The sequence below is a fragment of the Octodon degus genome, unplaced genomic scaffold (assembly GCF_000260255.1).
Source record: "Octodon degus isolate 3935 unplaced genomic scaffold, OctDeg1.0 scaffold00056, whole genome shotgun sequence".
NCBI classification, from domain to species: Eukaryota; Metazoa; Chordata; class Mammalia; order Rodentia; family Octodontidae; genus Octodon; species Octodon degus.
The window spans coordinates 10,648,704-10,667,691 of record NW_004524632.1 but is presented as its reverse complement, the minus strand read 5'-3'; the positions used below and the strand labels follow the sequence as shown (position 1 = coordinate 10,667,691).

The following is an 18,988-nucleotide window of genomic DNA, read 5'->3' as shown; positions in this document are numbered from 1 at the left end:
GGCGGCCGGGGCGGGGCCACGGCGGCCGGGGGCGGGGCCACGGCGGGGTTCTACAGTCCCAAGACCCGAGCGCGGCCGGGGTCAGGCGGGGCTGGAACGGGGCCCTAGGGGCTAAGGAGGCTAGCGGATAAGGCCCCTAAAACTGCGGTACCGCGCCTGAGCTGGGGCGGAACCTGGAACTAGGCGGGGACACCACGCTGGGCCGCTTTCTGTAGCTCAGGAGGCAGGGCTAGGGGCGGAGAAGGAACCAGATGGGGCGGGGTTAGGGCCTCCGGCCTCTTTCACGCCCCCGGAGTTAGCCTTCCCCGCGCAGCCGCCGCTGATGGGAAAGCGAAACAGATCTAGAGGTCCGGGGCCCAGGGGGTTGAGCCGCTTTCCGGCCTGTGGTTTTTTGTTTTTTGGGTTTTTTTAACCTCACTGGGGATTGAGCCCATTAAGAGTTCTGGAAATAGTCTAGTTTGAAGGCTGCTAGATTAATTTCCAGTCCCATAAAGAAAAACAAAACAAAACAAGAACAAAAAACGGGGCAACCCACTAGGGTCCCTCTCGGACAGGAGCTTTATTTCCCCCAATAAATGTATTCTGCTCTTTAAAAAAAGACACCGGGGGTGGGGGCGGCCAGGGAGATGGCTCAGTGGAATAAACGCTTCTCTGGTAAGCACAAGGGCCTGAGTTCAATCCCTGGTTCCACAAAAAAAAAAAAAAAAAAAAAAGACATTTTATTCATCGTCTGCTTTTGCATTTTTACACTGTTTCATTATACATAGTGTCTGGCTGTGTCGCCCAGGCTGGCCTCAAACTCAGGGATCCTCCTGCCTCAGCCTCCTAAGGGCTGGAACTACAGCTCTCATGCTGTGCATGTGGCCTTGGACTCCGTCCTCAGTAGCCAAGCAGAACCCACTTGCTGCGTCTGGTAGGAAGCGATAGTGCAGCTGCCCCGCCCAGCCCCCACCCTGCTTTTCCTCCCACGGCCCTGGGGAGCACAGTTGGGACCCAGCACCCACCTCCTAACCCCCTTGCGGGGAGGCCCCCTACAGCCACAGAGCGGCGGACACCTGGACTCTGGGGCTTTCTCTGCTTCTTCGCCCCAGAGGTCACAGCGCCCCGTTTCCTCTCTTCCCACACTCGCCTGGAGGAGCTCTGCTGGGGCCACGCTGTCACCTAGGCCTCTTGGAGGTGGGGCCAGGAGGACCGCAAATTCAGACGGCCACTGTGCCGCTGAGCTGTATCCCTGGCCAGGATCGCAAATTCAATGTGTCGAGCAAGACCGTGTTTGAAAAAAGCTAAAAGAAAGGCTGGAGGTGGAGACCGGTGTGAAGAGCCCGCACCCATCCCTACAGACAGGAAAGAAAAGCAAGGGTGAGGGGAGAGAAAAGGGCCAGGACTGGGCTTGTGGCTTGGCAGATCACGTTTAATGGGCAAACAGTGACCGCGGAGGCCGAGGAGACCTGGGACGGGCGCCGTGTTTGTTCCTCAGCCCGAAAACATTTCTTCGCTCGGGCCTCAGCATGACCAGTGCAAGTGCAGACCTACGGCGCTCCGTCTCCGGGGCGCGCCTCCGCCCCTGCGGCGCTCTCCGCTGCTCTCGGGGCTCCACCCTCCCCCGGGCCCAGCTCTCCCCCTCCGGCCTTGGGCCCTGGCCCCTCCGCTCCGCCCGAGTCCTCTCCGCGGGACTCTTCCAGGTCACCCGCCAGCTCCCCCGAGGACCTCCGGTAGAGCTCTCTCGGCGGTGGTGATCTGTTCTCCCCAGGAGGCATCGTGTCCCCGCTGGGTGTCCTGCCCACGGCTGCCTCCTCCGAGGAGCTACGTCCACTCCTGTCCATCCGCGCTCCCTGCAGGGCCAAGTGGAGCTCCTCGTCCGAAGCCTCCCTCACTGGCTCCCTGTCCCACTGTCGCATCACCCGTTCGGGTGCATCCGGCGTGCGCTTCGACTCCTTCTTGGCCGGCTCCTCCTCGGGCTCCACAAGGACTTCTTCTGCAAAACGGGGCCGGGGAGGAGAGGGTACAGCGGGCTACAAAGCAAGTTCAAGGCCAGTCTGAACTGCAATGCAGACCCTGTCTCAGGGTGCAAAAAAAAATTTTTTTAAATATTTATTTAGTGTGTGTGTGGCCTGCTCAGCCCACCAGGAGGCGGGGGCTGGCTGGCATGTGGTGCTGGGGGATTGAACCGCGGTCCCTGTGCTTTGCTTAGGCTTAGCTTGTTCTAAGTAGGCGCTTTAGACCACTGAGCCATCTCACCGGCCCCATCAGGGTGCAAAATTTAAAAAAAAAAAAAAATTAAAAAAAAAAATTGTTGCTGGAGCGACACCTTGTGCCCAGGGGACCTGGATGGATGGCGACCAGTTACAGAGTAGCCAGGCTCTTCCTGCACCTACCCTGAGCCCTTCCAGAAGCTAAGGTCCCCAAGGCAGCGACGGCTCCAGCTGTCCAAGGTCACAGACCCTGGAGGTGACAAGCGACACTGCCACCTGCTGGTGTGTATAGGGAGTGCGCCTCCTGGGGCACAGAGGGGACACTTGTTCCTGAGGGTAGACCAGCCCAGGTGGCCGCGCCCACCCTCTACCCAACCTTCTTCCCCTTCCCTGTGGGGTCCCAGAATGGGAGGCAGCGACCCCCAGCCTCGGCCTCCTGAGGCCCTGAGAAAGGAGGCAAAGGTGCAGTTCTGGGCTGTCCTAGGAGAGTGGCTGCTCTAGTCTGGCCACTGGCGCCACCTCTCTGACCCTGGCTGGCAGATCAGCCTCCAGGTCCCCGAGAGCAGTGCCAGCCCTGGGGGAGGGGGGTGCAAGGGCACAAGAGGGTCGCTGGACATGGATGTGCTGGAAAGGCCCCTCCTGCCCCTGCCGCCTGGAAAAATGTCCAAGCACAGCCTCTGTCTCCCTTATCAAAGCCCGGTATCCCCTGCCCTTTTTTATTTTTCATTTTGAGTCAGGGTCTTTTTTTTTTTTTAATGCACATTTATTTTCTGTTAATTTAAATTCTTTTTTTTTTTTTTTCTGGAACCGGAGATCGAACTCAGGCCCTTGCGCTTGCCAGGGAAGCGCTTATTCCACTGAGCCATCTCCCCGGCCCCAGTTTAAATTCCTGAGGGTACAGCATCACACGGATTCGGTGTCCGATGGCCTCAGCACGAACCGCGCCGCATGCGCCCGAGTTCCTTTTCCCCAGATCACTCTGGTTTTGTTTGGTTTGCCACCTGGAGTCACTGCGTTGCTTCTCGCTTTGTACACATAAGCACATCTCTTGCCCAAGTAGAATTCTGTTTCCCCCGGGCATAAACACCTTCAATTTTAAGGAGAGCTGCGGGTTCCCTCTGGTTCCAGAGACCCCGCTGATAGCCAACAAAAATGGCCTTGCACCACAGTCTTCCAGACATATTTGCCTTTTAGAAGTCCTGTTCTCGGCGGGCCTCCCCAGGCTCCAAGATTGAGTCAGGGTCTTGCTGAGTTTCCCAAGCTGAACTCAAATTGGAGATGCTCCTGCTTCAGCCTCCCAGAGTGTGGACTGACAGGAGTGCAGCCACTTGAATAACTTGAAAAATGAACTGAGTCCCAAGTCCAAGCCCAGCCTGGACAACTTAGCAAGACCCTGGCTCAAATAAAAAAGGGATGGGGTGGAGCTCACTAAAGACTCTGGGTTCAGTACACAGGACCACAAAAAGGACCAGCCTGGGTGTGCCAGTGCACATCTGTAATCCCAGCACTAGTGCTCAGGGGGGTGAGGCAGGAGGATCACCCCAAGTTCAAGGCCAGCCTGGGTTACATAGTGAGACCTTGTCTCAAAAAACAAAACAAAAAAAAAAAAAAAAGGAGGAAGAGGAGGAGATGGCAGAGGGCAGTTTAGTGGGCAGTGCCATCCTGGCCGGATACAGCAGAGGGGCTCAGGGCTGCCCCCTTGGTCCAGGGCCTCACCTGTGACTCTGGGCTTTTTTGTTTGTTTGTTTTTTTGGCAGAACTGGGGATTGAGCTCAGGCCCTTGAGCTTGCCAGGGAAGCGCTTATTCCGCTGAGCCACCTCCCCCACCCCTCACCTGTGACTCTGAACATCTCCTTGTAGCTGGTTTTCTTCAGCTCTTCAATGATGCCCTTGTTAGCGTCATCCAAGGCCTGTGGACAGAGGACCTGGTAAGCTCCGTTTTCTTTCCTTTTGTGCAGGGCTGGGAATTGAACTTGGGATCCTCCTGCCTCAGCCTCCTGGACAGCTGGGCTGGCAGGCATGCCACCTCCTGGGGCTTGGTGAGCACGCTTCACCTGTTGGCAATTGTGCTTCCTCCTGCCCAGGCTCTGTCCCTTCCCTTGTCCCGAAGGCCCCGGAGTGACCTGTGGCCCCCTTTCCTTTCTGTGGGCCAGGACCCCGGCCTGCAGCTCGGCGGGGAGCATTTCCTCCCCTTCGAGGTTGTTCGGTCGGGCTGGGCGGACCTGGGCCACACAGCCCCAAGTGCCACCACGGCCCCCGGTGGTGCAGGCTCCAGTCCTGCCGCCTCCACTTGCTCTTGGCCTCCTGAGTGCTGGGAGGCCAAGAAGGGGTCAGCGGAGGGACTGAGCCCTTTCGGGGGCTTCCCAGAGCCACATAGTGTCCCCAGGAGCTTGAACTGCAGTCCGTGGGCCTTTTATGTCTGAGGCAGGGCCTCAGGGTGCTCTCCACACTGGCTTCACAGACCTATGCTCCAGCAGCCTTCCTGCCTCAGCCTCCTACACAGCAGCCAGGTCCGGAGAGCGGCTTCCACCCTCCTCTACTCGCATGGCCTGAGTGCCTGCTGTCCTCTGCGGAAGCGAGGGGCCGGCCTTGGCCCCCGGAGGCTTCCTGCTGGAGCTGCTAGGCTAGGAGCTCAGGGGTTGGGGACCCGTCCCGTGGACAGCGTTTCCTCCGCCCGTGGCCCTTCAAGGTGACTCCACCCTTCGCAGGAGGCTGTGCTGTAACGCTGCTCTGCTGGTGTCACTTGTCCTAACCCTCCGGCCCACACAGAGCTTCCTGGGCCCCCGCCAGGCTAGACCCTGCACGACTCAGCTCGGGGAACTTCCCACCCTTTGGCTTTCTGAAACAGTCCATGAAGCCCAAGCTGTCCTTGAACCTACAGCAATCCTCCTGCCTCTGCCTCCTGAGTGCTAGGATACACAGCTCGTGTGGCACTGTGCGCAGGGCCCCAGTGGGAGGGAACTCAGGACCCCACGTGTGCCCCAAGGCAGACTGCTACAGTGTAGACAAGAGGGGGGGGGCACCCAGCAGGCCCCGCCCAGGCCCCGCCCGCACGGCCCCGCCCCTCACGCTGATGATGGCCTGCTGCGCCTCCTGGTTGTGCACCAGCTTCGCCCGCTCCAGCGCCTTCTCGAAGTTGTTCACAGCCGATTCGAAGTCTCTCAGCTTCACTGGAGCAAGGGAGGAGCCGCCACGGGCGTGACCCTGGGTCCTGGACCAGACTCGACCCACTCCCACACTGCATCCACCCCGGAGGCATGGCCAGGCCGGGCCGCCCTGCTGGTCCAGCGCTCAAGTGTCCCCTGGGATTGATGGGGACCCCCACACTGTGTCACAGACATCCCACAATTTCAGAAACAGCAGGGAGTAGTGCGCACTGCTGTCATCCCAGCTACTGGGGAAGCTGAGGCAGGAGGCTGCCAAGTTCCAGCCCACCATGGGCAACCTACAACTTAGCAAGACCCTGTCTGTAAATAAAATAAAAAATAAAAAGGGATGGGTGCAGCTCAGTGCAAAGGCCCTGGCTTCAATCTCAAACAAATAAATAAAACCAGTCTGTCTCCCATACATGTGACAAGGAGAATCACACTCACAGGGACAGCTGGGGAACTGTGGCCCGCAACCTGTGGAACGAACATGCACTGCTGCGCGGTGGACCCACACACACGTCCACACTGGCTGCAGGCTGAGCCACACTGCTTTTTCTAAGGGCCCAGGCAGCTCTTGCTACAAGAGCCCAGAACAGCCCCTGCAAGGGGCAGACTCGGACGGCCATGACTGCACAGGACTGTCACACCCAGCTCCACACTGGCTCCTCCTCCCACCCCCGCACTGTTACCTGCACATCTGATAAGGGAAGCTCCCAGATTAACAGCCTGCTAGGCCCACTTGGGAGGCTGAGGCAGGAGGACCTCAAATTTGAGGTCAGCCTGGGCAATTTAACAAGACTCTTGCTTAAAATTTTAAAGGGCTTTGGGCCGGGGAGATGGCTCAGTGGAATAAGCGCTTCCCTGGCAAGTTCAAGGGCCTGAGTTCAATCCCCGGTTCCGAAAAAAAAAAAAAAATTTAAAGGGCTGGAGGTGTGGCTCAGTGGCAGAGTAGTTACCTCGCATAGGCCAGACCCAGGGCTCCAAACTGTGCCAAGCCCCCGTAAGCTCCAGCACTAGGCCTCAGCCAGACCAGGCTCAAAATCGACGTGGTGCCGGGTGCAGCGCCAGGTGTGGTGGCGCACGGCTGTCATCCCAGCACTTAGGAGGCTGAGGCACGAGGATCACCGGGAGTTCCAGCCAGCTTGGGCTGCACAGTGAGACCCTGTCTCAAAAATCTAAGTGGTGTCACAAACCTTAAAGTTCTGTCACAACCAAGACAAGCCCAAGCTATTTATCTGGCCTTAGGCAGCGCAGGACCAGGCAGATAACAGCCACATTATCTGGGACACTATGACATTCCTCCACCTGGATCCTTGCACAAGGAGGTGATCAGCAACTTCCTGTGCTGTTTCCCTGTTTCCACCTTACAGGAAATGCAACTCTGATGGATGTTTATTTGTGTCTTATTTTAAATTTTTGTTCTGAGACGGGGTCTTGGGCAGGGAGACGGCTCAGTAGAATAAGCACTTCCCTGGCAAGTGCAAGGGTCTGAGTTCAATCCCCGGTTCCGCAAAAAACAAAAACAAAACACCAGAGACGGGGTCTTACTGTGTTGCCAGGCTAGTCTGCAACTCCTGCACTCAGGAGGTCCTCCTGCCCGGCGTGGTGGCGCACGCCTGCAATCCCAGCACTCAGGAGGCTGAGGCAGGAGGATTGGCTGGGGTTCGAGGTCAGGCTGGGCTACAAAGTGAGCTCAAAGCCAGCCTGAACTGCGTAGTGGTTCTCAAAAATAAAAATAACAAAAACAAAATAAAACAAAGAGATGCTACTGCCTCAGCATCCTTTGTAACTGGGACCACAGATGTGTACTGATGGCTGTGCTTCCTTCAGACTCCTTTTCCTTTCTTTCTTTCTTTCTTTTCCCTTTTTTTTGTATTTTAGGGAAGGGTCTACAGGGTGTTCAGGGTCTCACTACTAGATCAGACTCGTAGTGATCCACCTGTTTACAGCCTCCCAAGAGCTGGGATTACAGGCATGTGCCACCACACCCAGTCTCAATGGCCCTCTCGGCACCCCAGGGCTGGGGCTGGCATCAAACCCCCCGCCCCTGAGCCTGCCTGCAGGTGCTTTAATCCACTGAGCTATTTGGCCGGCCCTGCATTTTTCCTTTTGTGATGCTGGGGATTCAACCCAGGGCCAGGACAGCAGGGTGACTGGCTCCAAGGTACCTTGTGCCTGGGCTACCAGGACGCTGGCATTCAGCTGCCACTCAATGTCACCCTCTTCCTCGGCAAACTGCAGTGATCTCTCCCCGTAATGCTGGGCCTGCAAGGCCTGGTCCAGCTCCAGGTAGCAGCGCCCAATCTCGTGCAGCAGCCAGGTCTTCTCCAGGGCAGTCTTGGCCAGAGGGATCTTCTCCTCCCACCTGGGGGAAACTGTGTCAGCGCTTCCCCACTCCCCACCCCAGTCCCGGGCAAAGGAAGCTCCCTCCGGCACCAGGCCAGGGTGAACGGACGGCAGAAACAGCAAAACGACCAAAGCGCTGGGCACGGCGGCACGGGCCTGCAATCCTGCGCTCTGGGTGGCTGAGGCAGGAGGACCTCGGAAAGTACAATGCCAGCATGGAACACAGTGAGGCCACGTCTCAAAAAACAAACAAGCAAAAACCAAAAGAAAATCCATGCATACATACACTTGAAAGAGAAAATCAACAGAGGAAAAAAGCAAGGAAAAACGAAAGTATTGACAGAGTATAATTACTACTAGATGTTGTTGTTGGTTTTTTTTTGTTTGTTTTGTTTTTGCAGAACTGAGAATTGAACTCAGGCCCTCGCACTTGCCAGGCAAGCACTTACCTACTGAGCCATCTCCCCGGCCCCTACTAGTTGTATTTGGGTAGCAATGTTAATTCTGCTCTTTCCTTCTTTCTTTCCCATCTTTTTTGTCTTTTTAAGACAGCGTCTTGGGGCTAGTGAGATGGCTCAGTGGTCTAAAGCACCTACTTAGAACAAGCTTAGCAAAGCACAGGGACCGCGGTTCAATCCCCCAGCACCACATGCCAGCCAGCACCCCTCCCCCCATGGGCTGGGCTGGCCACACACACACATAAATAAATAAATAAAAAGATTAAAAAAAAAAAAAAAGAAAGGGTCTGGGGCTGGTGAGATGGCTCAGTGGTCTAGAACAAGCTTTAAGTAAGCACAGGGACCACAGTTCAATCCCCAGCACCACATGCCAGCCAGTCCCGCCCCCTGGTGGGCTGAGCTGGACACACACACATAAATAAATAAAATTTAAAAATAAATAAATAAATAAAAGACCCAGGCTGGTCTCAAATTCCCCAGGATTCTCCTGCCTCAGCCTCCCAAGTGCTGGGATTACAAGTGTGCACCACCATGCCTGGCTGGTTTTCTTTCTTTCTTTCTGCACTGGAGATTGAACAGAGCTAAAGCAGATCTCCAGCCTTTGTTTATGTTTCCTTTTGAGGTAAGGTCTCACCAAATCCTTATATTCCCACGCTGGGCTTGAACTTGCCACCTTCCTGCCTCAGCCTCCCACAGTGCTGGGATTCAGATGTTGCTCACACGCCCAGCTCTGTTACTTTCCTGTGTTTTCCCAACTAATGTGCAAACAGCAAGCACTGTTATAAAGCAGTTTGAGACCAGGGGATGCTGAGGGGTGGAGACACACTGACCCTCTGTGGGCACACAGACACCAAGCCGGGGGGGAACCAGTCACTCGGGGTCGCCTGCTGGGGGGAACCATTCTCCTGGGGAGCTCTAGTAGTTGGGGTTGCTGGAGCGTCTGTGTGGGTTCGAGCTCAGCACCAGGCGAAGGGCTGCCGGAGCGCTGCCACTCACGTGTCGATGGCCTGCTGGAACTTCCCGATGCGGGCGAAGACCCTGCCGATGTTGTCCAGGGCTCTGGATTTTGCATCAGGGAGGTCGCTGTGGGGAGAGGACAAACTAAGCCACTCGTCAGGAACCCGCAAGAAAAGACCCTGGCCTCAGGGACCCAGGGATTTGGGGCTCCAGCTGGGGGGCACAGGCCGGACTGTCAAGGCTGTGGTCTGTCGGCTCCCTCACAGGGATCCTCCTGCCTCAGCCTCCCAAGTGCCAGCGTGGGGTCACAGGGGTGCACCCCCAGGTGCGGTCAGGGCTGCTCTCCACATGCTGGTAGGAAGTGGGGGCCTTGAGGCATCGGCCAGAATCCAGCACCAGGCAGGGCGGGCTCCACACTGGAGGTCTCGGCCCTGGTCTGTCCTCCATTGGGGTCTGAGAGCTCAGGAATTTGAGTTATAGGAGACAGCAATGACCGTGGGGTCCCTGTGGGCCAAGGTGCAGAAGGAACAGAGGCCAAGGAGGGAAGACGGAGGCAGGGGCGAGCCATGAAGCTCAGAGTGACCCCAGGGCCGGGCCCCACAGCAAGGTGGGGCCTCCGGAGTGGACAGACGGCTGCAGGGCAGGCGGCCAAGTCTCTGGGGCCCACTAAAACCTGTGTAGCTCTGTGAGACAGGAGACTGGAACCCATATCTGGATGCGTCTGCACCTGGCTCTGCTATCTTCAGCCCTTGGGACTTTGTCCCAGGAGGACACTTGGGCTCGGGCTGAGTGTGGGACTGTAGGGCACAGTGTGGGCTTGGAGAGGCCTCGAGTGCTGAGCACAAGGTGTGAGGGGTGGAGAGAGACCTCCATGGGGCTTTGAGGACAGCGAGGCAGGTAGGGTGGGCACTGAGGGATGGGGGGCCAGGTGAGGAGGGGGCATCCAGTGGAGGGGGAGGGGAGCCAGGAAAGGCCAGCGGAGATGCCAGGGAAGCCACAGCCTGCCGAGGGCTTCACAGCAGATGTTGTGAGGGCCAGGAGCACGCTGGGCGCTGTGCCAGGCCCTGCCCTGCACTGGAGATGCCACTCGCTGCGCTGCGCATGCCTGGCTGTCCCAGGCTCCTGGTCCACAACTTCGGGTCAGAGTCCTTTCTGCCTGGGCTGAGTGCCATTGGGCTTTTTGCTAGTTTGTGTGATTTTATTTGTTCATTTTTTTACCCTATTGGGGGATAGAACGCAGGGCCTTTAAGCTGAGCTGCACCCTCAGCCCTTTTTCTTTTTTTGAGACAGGGTCTCACTAAGTCACTAAGATGACCAGGCTGGGTTTGAACTTATGACCCCCCCGAGCTGTGAGGACAGCATGTGCCATGGCCCCCTGCTGCGGTGTCCGCTCAATTGGGGGAGGAAACAGCCTGAGGCCGCAGGTGGAGGTGACCAGGCCAGGGTCCCAAGCAGGCGGGACACAGTCCAAAGCCTGGGCTGCGCACACAGCACAGCACCCGGCCACACCGAGATTTCCAGCCAGCTGCTCCCCCGCCCCTCGCTGCAGCCCCCACGGGCCACCTGCCCGCCCAGAGACCCCATCATGGTCACCACAAGCAGCTGGGGAGTTTGGGTTGCATATCTGATGGAAACGGACCCCTGGGTCTGGTCCCTGCTCTGTCCCCCGTGCTGGCAGTAGCTGGTGTGTCTGGTGATGCGTGCTTGTGGAGATGACACCAGAGGAAATACACCAGGGCGGGGGAGCTGGCTCGGTGGAGTAAGCGCTTCCCTGGCAAGCGCAAGGGCCTGAGTTCAATCCCCGGTTCCACCAAAAAATAAATAAATAAATAAATAAATAAATATCACGCCTATAATCCCAGCATCCTGGGAGGCTGAGGCAGGAGGACCTCAAGTTGGAGCCCAGTTGGGGCAATTTGGCAGCATCTTCAAAACCTTAAGAAATGAAAAGGGCTGAGGATGGAGTTCAGGATGGAGCCGCACGTGCACACACACACACACACACACACACACACACCCCAAGCCGAGCCTCAGCCGGCACTCACTGCTCCCGGGCGATGTCCAGGTCCCGGCGGTGGCTCTGCAGCGCGGCCGCCGTCTGGCCCAGCTCCAGCTGCGCGTTCCCGATACAGCTGTGCAGGTTGCCCAGCAGCTCGTCCCTGTTGGGCACGTCGTCAGGGCCCCACTCCAGCACCTTCTTCAGCACCTTCTCGGCCTTCTGCAGGCTGCTCTCGGCGCTGCCACTGCTCAGCACTGGGGGCAGAGCCGAGCTAAGCTCGCTGCTGTGCAGGGAGGCGCCCCCCCCACCCCACCCCACCCCCGGGCCGCCTGCGCACGCGCACGCACGCATGTCGATGTCCTCCAGGCTCTTGAGCACGTAGTGCACGGTCTGCGCCGGTGTCCGCCCGCGGTCGCGCAGCCAGCGGTCCCGCATCAGCTTCCGGTCGCGCTCGCGGGCATAGATCGGCTTCTGCTGCTGCCAGAAGCTGCTGCGGGTGTCCAGGTAGTTGATGCCGGTCAGGATGAGGTCCTCCACCGTCACTCCGCTCCGGATGGTACCCCGGATGAGGTCTGAGAGCAGGGGCGGCCAGGTCAGCGAGGGCTTTCCTGGGACTGCCCTCCTTGGTGACAAGAGTGTGGGCAAGCCACTCCCCAGAGGCCCCCCATCTTGGGGGACTTCTCTTTCCAGCCACATGGTCAGACTAGTCTAAATCCGGCATATTCATTCATGCCTTTAATCCCAGTACTCAGGAGGCTGAGGCAGGAGGATCACTGAGTTTGAGGCCAGCTTGGATTACACAGAGAGCTCGAGGCCAGTCTCGACTGCATGGTGAGAGCCCGTCTCCGTCGCCCTGTCCACCAGCACGCGGCAGCCAGGGCTCCCTGGCAGGTCCATCTGGGCTCTCCCTGGCCCAGGGGCCTCACCTTCATCCAACAGCAGCCTCTCCAGGTACTCTTTGTCCACGTAGAGCTCACCCAGCAGCTGGCGCATGGTCTTCTCGCTCTTGAGCGAGCCCTTCCGCTTCGACTCCATCTGTACCTGGTGCAGCCGATGCTTCGAGGGCTGGGGCTGCTGCTGGGCTTTCATGGTCTGGGATGGCGACACCGAGCTGAAGCCGCAGGCCCCAGGCCTGGACATCCATACCCCCCACCACAGACCCCTCTGTAGCCGAGAACCATCTAATGCATCTGTCGGGGGTGGCTGCCCCGAGAACTTGCAGAGTGGTGTCCACCCCAGAGGCCTAGAGACCTGTGCCAGTGCCTACCTCGGCCTGCTTGCTCAGGAAGGTGAGGTCCCCTGTATTCTCCAGCTTAATTGAGGAAGGACCTGCGGGATGGGGTGCCGATGAGCTGGCTTCTGGGGACGACCTGTCACCCCTCTGTGCCAGGCAACACTGCCCAGCAAGGTCTGCTGGGGGGTGGGGGAAGCCCTGGGGTGGCTCCAGCAGGCAAGGGCCAGGGCACCTGCGTTTCCAAACCCCATGCCGTGTCATTTTTGCACCGTACTGCCCACGGATAACCAAGCAACCCCTCCCCCAACTCCTCCTCCCCTGCTAAGGAGCCAGCTGGGCAAAACCAGGACGAGGGAAGAGCTGGGGCCTGGGGACAGCTGGACAAGAGGCTCCGTCCATCCTGAGACTCCAGGAGGAAGTGCTCTTGGAGGAAAACAGGGGAAGTTCCTAGCCTCCGAACATCCCCCACACTGGGCGTGATGGCGCATGCCTGCCACTTCCACACAGGGGAGGCTGAGGCAGGAGGATCAGTGGGAGCTTTGAGGCTAGCCTGTGTTATACCGTGAGTTCAAGGCCAGTCTGAACTACAGAGTGAGACCCTGTCTCAATGACAAACAAAATAAGTAAAAGTTGAGCAACAGCCAGGCCGGGTGTGAGGTCCCTAAGGTCCTAGCGGAGCCCTCCCCCCATCTCTGGCCTTCCCTGGGCCTGGAGCCTCCAGAGCCCTCCTGCTGGCCTGCCCAGGGCCACTCACTTCCCACCGAGTTGTTGATGGCCTCCTGTGCTTTCTGAATTCCCACTTTGAATTCCCGATCCGGCCGCAGTTTGTAGCCTCGGTGATAGAAGACCAGGGCAAACTCAAAGTCCCCCATCGTGTACAGCGTCTCTGCTTTCTGCAGGATGCCCTGCGGTCAGATCCAGGTGGCCGGGTGTGGTGATAGAAGGCATGGGGGAGCAGGGCGCAGAGGACGCGTGGGGAGGTGGGCTATGGCCCCCGAGCCTGGGCAGCTGGGCTCTGTCACAGAGGCCGCAGCAGCACGGACGGCAGGATTGTTTCCCCCACCTTGCAGAAGGTTGGGTCGCTCTGCAGCGAGGCCTCGGCATCCTTCAGGGACCTCACCAGGTCCCCCATCTTCAGGTAGCACTTGGAGCGGGCCACCAGGCAGTTCTTGTCCCCGCTCTGCAGGTGAAGCGCCTAGGGAAGGACCAAGGCTGGGCATGCAGCTAGCTGACTTCTGGGAAGAGTGGCCCAGCTCTTACACAGCACCACGGGATACCAGGCCTCGGGGGGGCTTTTTTTTTTTTTTTTTTTTTTTTGAGACAGGGCTCGCTATGTAGTTCAGGTTGGGCTGGAACTTGCAGTTCCTCCTGCCTCAGCCTCCTAAGTGCTGGGACGACAGGTGTGCGCCACCATGCTCGGCTCTTCAGAATACATTTCAAATGCTAAGGAAAGCAAAAGCGACCCTGGGACAATCTGTGAGTTATCCATGATAATCACTTGTTTTTCTGTTTTGCATTTTTGGGGATGGAGCAGAATCTAGGGCCCTGTGCATGCTAAGCAGGCATATGCCACCACTAGGCTACGTGCCTGGCCCAAGATTTCACTCTTCCTCTTTTGTTTTCTTTTCTTTTTTTTCTTCTGTCTGTCTGACTGTCTGTCTGTCTCTCTGCCTGCCTGCCTGTCTATCTGTCTGTCTATCTCTTGCTTGCTTGTTATGTAGCACAGACTGGCCTCGAATTTACAGTTATCCTCCTGTCTCGGCCTCCCAAGTGCTGGGATGACTTGCATTATCATAGACTATTTTGTTCATTTGTTTTTGCAGAGAGAGGAGGTCTTGCTATGTCACCCAGGTTGCTGTCAAACGCCAATCCTCCTCCTGCCTCAGTCTCTAGAGCAGGTGGGGTGACAGGTACGCACTGCTGTGCCTGGTTTGAGCCTCTCTTTCATTCAGTGTAGCTGATTGAGAGCTATCAGCACTTCGGCATCAGGAAAGCAAACTGTGGCGTGGCCCTGTCTCTGAACAGACACCCACCACAGCCTGGCCGGCGGTCCTTCCTGAGGCCTGGCTGGCTCTGCCCTGCCACCCACCTTCCAGCTTTACTCAGCCACTGAAGCAGCTACACCGTTCCTGGGATGAGGCCACATCTCGGGCGAGGCCCAGTTCCCCAGAGGGGCCAGTTCTTTCTGCCTGGCTCCTTCAGAAGCGACCTGGTCCAGCGAGATGTTGGCCCCAGCTTTGGCCCATCAGAGTCTAGGTCTGTTGTTACTATCTGGTGGGTGACTGGCAGGGATGAAAGACTGGGTGACAGCTGAGGGGTGTGGCTTTCACATCAGCCTGTGAATGGGCCGTGGGCTGTCCCCAGTGAGGCCAGGGTTTGGCCCCCTGCCCCCCCAGCACAGGAACTGGCCCCCGAGAGCCTTTGGGAGGTGCAGCTCTGCAGTTGGAGAGCATGACTTGGGCCCTTTCTCCACTGTTGGTGAGGTCAGTAAGTGACCTTGAGTGACCTTGGCACCGTGCTCAACTCTGGGTTTCCTCCGCTGTGGAATGAAGCGATGGCAGTGACAGCAGTGCCTCATCGGCAGAGGGAAGGAAGAACACCTGGGTGTGCAGGGCCGGGCCAATTCCCAAGGCGAGGGCGCATCCCCGGGGGGCACAGCGGCACAAAGTGAGACAGCGCCGCGTGCCCAGCCCTGGGCCGAAATCACACTCAAACCCTTTCAGGGTGTCGTCACACTAAACCCTGAACCTGCTGGGTGTGGTGGCTCAAGCCTGTAAGCCCAGCACTCCAGAAGGCCGAAGCAGGAGGATCCTTTTTTTTCTTTTCCCTTTTTGCGGTACCGGGGATTGAACTCAGGACCTTGCGCTTGCCAGGGAAGCTCTTATTCTACTGAGCTATCTCCAGCCCCTGCACCAGAGATTTGGCAGCCTCCACTCGCAGGCAGGCTCCTGGCCAACGAGGAACAGGAAACTGAGGCTGCTCTGTGGAAGGGCAGCCACAGAACACTTAAATGAAAGTAGAGGTGAGGTCACTGTTAATTTGGAGAATGAAAGATGCAAGTACAAACTGACAGAAAAGGAGCGCACCAGGGGCATGGTGGTGCACATGGTCTGCCCAGCACCCTGCCAGGCTGAGGCAAAAGGATCATGGGCTCCGGCCCAGCCTGGGCCAGGGTGCTCCACGCACAGGGCTTGCCTGTGATTGGTCTTTTTTTTTTTTTTTTTCATCTTTTTTGGAAACAGGATCTCCTCGTGCAGTTCAGGCTGGCCTTGAGCTCACTTTGTATCCCAATAATCCTCCTTGCAATGACCCTCCTGCCTCAGCCTCCCAAGTGCTGGGATTACAAGCGCGTGCCACCATGCCTGGCCACGCTTGGTCTTGTCAATCAGGAGTGAGAAAGAATCACACAGATAGGACCCTGCGTTCCCGGGAGTGCTGGCTGCCCCGATGGAGAGGCCCACAGCCCACTCACGTTGCTGAAGCTCTGGACGGCCTTCGCGAACTCTCCACACAGATAGAGCCGCTCGCCCTCCGCCATGTAGGAGGGAAAGGTGCTGCGCAGGACCTCGGCCTCGGAGTCCGCCATCGCGGCTGGGCCAGGGGACGCGGGAGCAGAGAAAGATGCCGCAGAACTTCAGCCTGGCTTGTGTAAGCCCGTCTCCTAGCAACCGGGGGACGCCGGCGGGCCTCAGCCCTGGCCACGCCCCCGCGATTTGCGCAAGCGCACGCGCCACCCCCAACTCTCCCTGGGTGCGCGGGTGGCGGGCACGTGGGCAGCGCCCTGGGAGAGGCAGCCGCTGAGTTCCAAGAAGGGACAGGTGCTTAGTGGCTGCGCTTGCTTACTTATTTTCTGTCTTCCGGAGTGAAGCCACGGGTCTTGCGCTGAGCGACATCCCTACTCCCCTTTTAAAAATTTGGAAAACATTGCAATTGCCCAGGCTGAGCTTCATCTTAGAATCCTCCTGCGTCAGCCTTCCACAGTGCTGGGATCACAAGCCCGTTCAGCCAAACCTGGCGCATTCTCCGTCTCTGGATTTATCGACCTTATTACCTTAAAACTTTGGATCAGATTCCCTTTTTTTTCTTCTTCCTCTGGTGATAGGGTCTCATTGTGTATCCCGCGTTGGCCTCCATTGCAGCAGCCCTCCTGCCTCAGCTTCCTGGAAGCTGGGATTTCGGCCCTGTCTCACTCAGGTGAAGATGACAGTCCTGGAATCTCACAGAACCAGTCCCAAGATACCAATCATTCAGGCCACGCCAGGCGGGGTCATCTGCTCTCCAGGTCTCACAGCCGGTGCCTTTTCTCTTTTTCGTAAAAGTCTCTAAAAGCTGTCTGGCATGGTGGTGCTTGTGCTTGGAGGCTGAGGCAGGAGAATCACTGTGAGTTCAAGGCCAGCCTGGACTACAGAGTGAAACCCTGTCTCAAAACACAATCACAGGGCTGGTGAGATGGCTCAGTGGTCTAAAGCACCTACTTAGAACAAGCTAAGCTAAGCAAAAGCACAGCGACCGCGGTTCAATCCCCAGCACCACATGCCAGCCAGCCCCGCCCCCTGGTGGGCTGAGCTGGCCACACACACACACACACACACACACACAATAAATAAATTAATTAAAAAAAAAACACAATCACAAAAGCAAAGCTTGCGTCTGCCCCTCACAGGTAGGCCTTGAAGGCTTGGATGTCTTTGTCCCAGCGTGGCGGGGCTGACGGAAACGCCTTTCACCCTCTGTCTCCTTGGTCGGCATTTGCGGCTGCACCTCGTCTCCTGGGACCCCTCGCACTGGTACTGACCCTGAAACTTGCAGGCAAAAGACCGCAGAGGGAAATGACTTCGGCTTGTCCAGCCAGTGAACGCCTGCGAGGGGCCAGCTCAACCGAGAGCTCTCCAGAGCCGGGGTTTCTGTGAGCTCCCCACTACACCCTCAGCAGTTCCAGTGACAGAGATCTGCTCCTTGGTCGCAGGAAAATGGGGCACTTGAGACCATCATGACAGGGGAATGAAACTCCCAACCTGAAAGGTGCCTGGGCCGAGTTCTCCAAACTGTTCTAAAACTGAAGAATGAATTTTAGGAACAAATGGAGGTTAAGAGCAGAATATAGGGGCCGGGGAGATGGCTCAGTGGAATAAGTGCTCCCTTGGCAAGCGCAAGGGCCTGAGTTCAATCCCCGGTTCCACAAAGAAAAAAAAAAAAAAAAAGGAACAGACTATATTTATTGGGGAAAGGAAGCTCCTGTCCAAGTGAAAGACAGAAAGGGGGCCTGAGTGGGTTGCCCCAGAATCAGCCTTTTCTAGGGATTTTTTTTTATTTTTCAGAACCAGGGATTGAACTCAGGCCCTTGCACTTGCCAGGCAAGCACTTATTCTACTAAGCTATCTCTCTGACCCGCTCCAGGGGTTCTTGTAGAGCAAAAGCATGAGGTGAGGGGGGTCTAAGGAGGAAGCCATGGGAACCGGCTCAGGAGGTGGGGCAAAACTATGGCCAGCCAATGGAGCTGGGGAGATGGCTGGGTAGAATAAGCGCTTCCCTGGCAAGCACAAGGGTTCAATCTTCAGAAAAAAAAAAAAAAAAAAACCCAAAAAAAAAGCTACTATGGCCAGCCAAGAAGGTTGATTTGTTCTTTTCTTTTTTTTTTGGTGGAACTAGGGATTGAACTCAGATCCTTGCACTTGCCAGGCAAGTGCTTATTCTGCTGAGCCATCTCCCCGGCCCCAAATAAGGTTGAAAGCACCATTGCTCGGGTAAAACGGATGAATCCAGGACCAAATGGGAAAGCTAGTCATGTAGCAAGCAGGCATAAATACAGAACAGGAGCTTATCCGGTAGCCAGTAGCAGCCAATTAGTGACACTCCCTGGCTTCCACGGGGTGATGATCAATCCCGCCGCTTATCTCTAGGGAGGTCAGCGTTTGCTCGACCTTTGGTCTCGCGGGCGCATCTGTCCCTCTTACAGTTGCAGGGTGTCTTGTCTTCCCCTGCCTCCTTCGAGGCCCGGCCCTGTCTGACTGCCTGTGATATGTCTGTCTAATCCAGCTGCCTGCACCAATCGCACTGAGGAAGTCAGATGCAGAAGGTCACCAACGACATGGCCTGTCTTATGTGAGACACCCACAGTGTAAATAATTAGCAGAGCAAAATAAAATCAGTGACGGTGGCCAGGGAAGCAGGCGTGCGGGAGATAAGGGCGGCAGGTGGGGTGGGGATGGAAGGGCCTAGGGCTTGGTGTGTGTGTGTGTGTGTGTGTGTGTGTGTGTGTGTACCAAGTCCTTCCCTTGCCTGCACTCATTATCCCAAACGTCACTGAGTTGCCCAGGCGTAAGCCTGCAACTCGCTGCCTCAGCCTCCCAGAGTGCTGGCATTACGGGCATGCACCGCTGCCCCCTGCTGAAAATTCTAAATATAGTCACCAGTGTGAGGCTCCAAGGGAGCAGAGTTGAGAAGACCTATAAGAAAACAGATAAGGCGGAGTGCTGGTGCACGCCTGCAATCCGAGTACTTCGGAGGCTGAGGCAGGAGGATCAGTGTGAGTTTGAGACCAGCCTAGGATACAAAGTGAGCTTAAGGCCAGCCTGAACTGCATAATGAGACCCTTTCTCAAAAAGGAGAGGGGGAGAGAGAGAGAGAGAGAGAGAGAGAGAGAGAGAGAGAGA

General features: G+C 57.0%; 2 protein-coding genes across 3 annotated transcripts in view; both read right to left on the bottom strand.

Annotated features, from left to right (window-relative positions):
* Cnp (2',3'-cyclic nucleotide 3' phosphodiesterase) overlaps nt 1–1,087 on the bottom strand; it is a 6,052-nt gene extending 4,965 nt beyond the window's left edge. The window contains exon 1 of the mRNA XM_004633767.3: nt 1,005–1,087. The gene's annotated coding sequence lies outside the window, so the exon portion shown is untranslated. The remainder of the gene's footprint in view (nt 1–1,004) is intronic.
* Nucleotides 1,088–1,508: 421 nt separating this feature from the next.
* On the bottom strand, nt 1,509–16,221 carry Ttc25 (tetratricopeptide repeat domain 25). 2 transcript variants are annotated; one of them, XM_004633905.2, is made up of 12 exons: nt 15,808–16,221; nt 13,399–13,530; nt 13,090–13,240; nt 12,369–12,430; nt 12,028–12,193; nt 11,449–11,673; nt 11,148–11,355; nt 9,142–9,228; nt 7,510–7,706; nt 5,262–5,362; nt 4,027–4,102; nt 1,509–1,975 (listed from the first exon to the last, which is right to left on the bottom strand). In XM_004633905.2, exons 1-12 carry the CDS (start codon nt 15,919–15,921, stop codon nt 1,530–1,532), a joined length of 1,965 nt encoding a protein of 654 aa, XP_004633962.1. In that variant the 5' UTR covers nt 15,922–16,221; the 3' UTR covers nt 1,509–1,529. The 2 variants fall into 2 exon arrangements, with proteins under 2 accessions (XP_004633962.1, XP_023573691.1); XM_023717923.1 differs by having other exon boundaries at nt 1,509–1,972.
* Between the last annotated feature and the right edge of the window lie 2,767 nt (nt 16,222–18,988).

Bases quoted from the DNA above. Each gene is read 5' to 3' on its own strand.
- Ttc25 (XM_004633905.2), bottom strand. From the start codon at position 15,921: ATGGCGGACTCCGAGGCCGAGGTCCTGCGCAGCACCTTTCCCTCCTAC. The intron at 11,356-11,448 runs GTGCGTGCGCGT...CTCTGCCCCCAG, and splicing joins CCTGGAGGACATCGACATGC to TGCTGAGCAGTGGCAGCGCC. The intron at 1,976-4,026 runs GTGAGGGGTGGG...CCCGTTTTGCAG, and splicing joins GGAGATGTTCAGAGTCACAG to AAGAAGTCCTTGTGGAGCCC.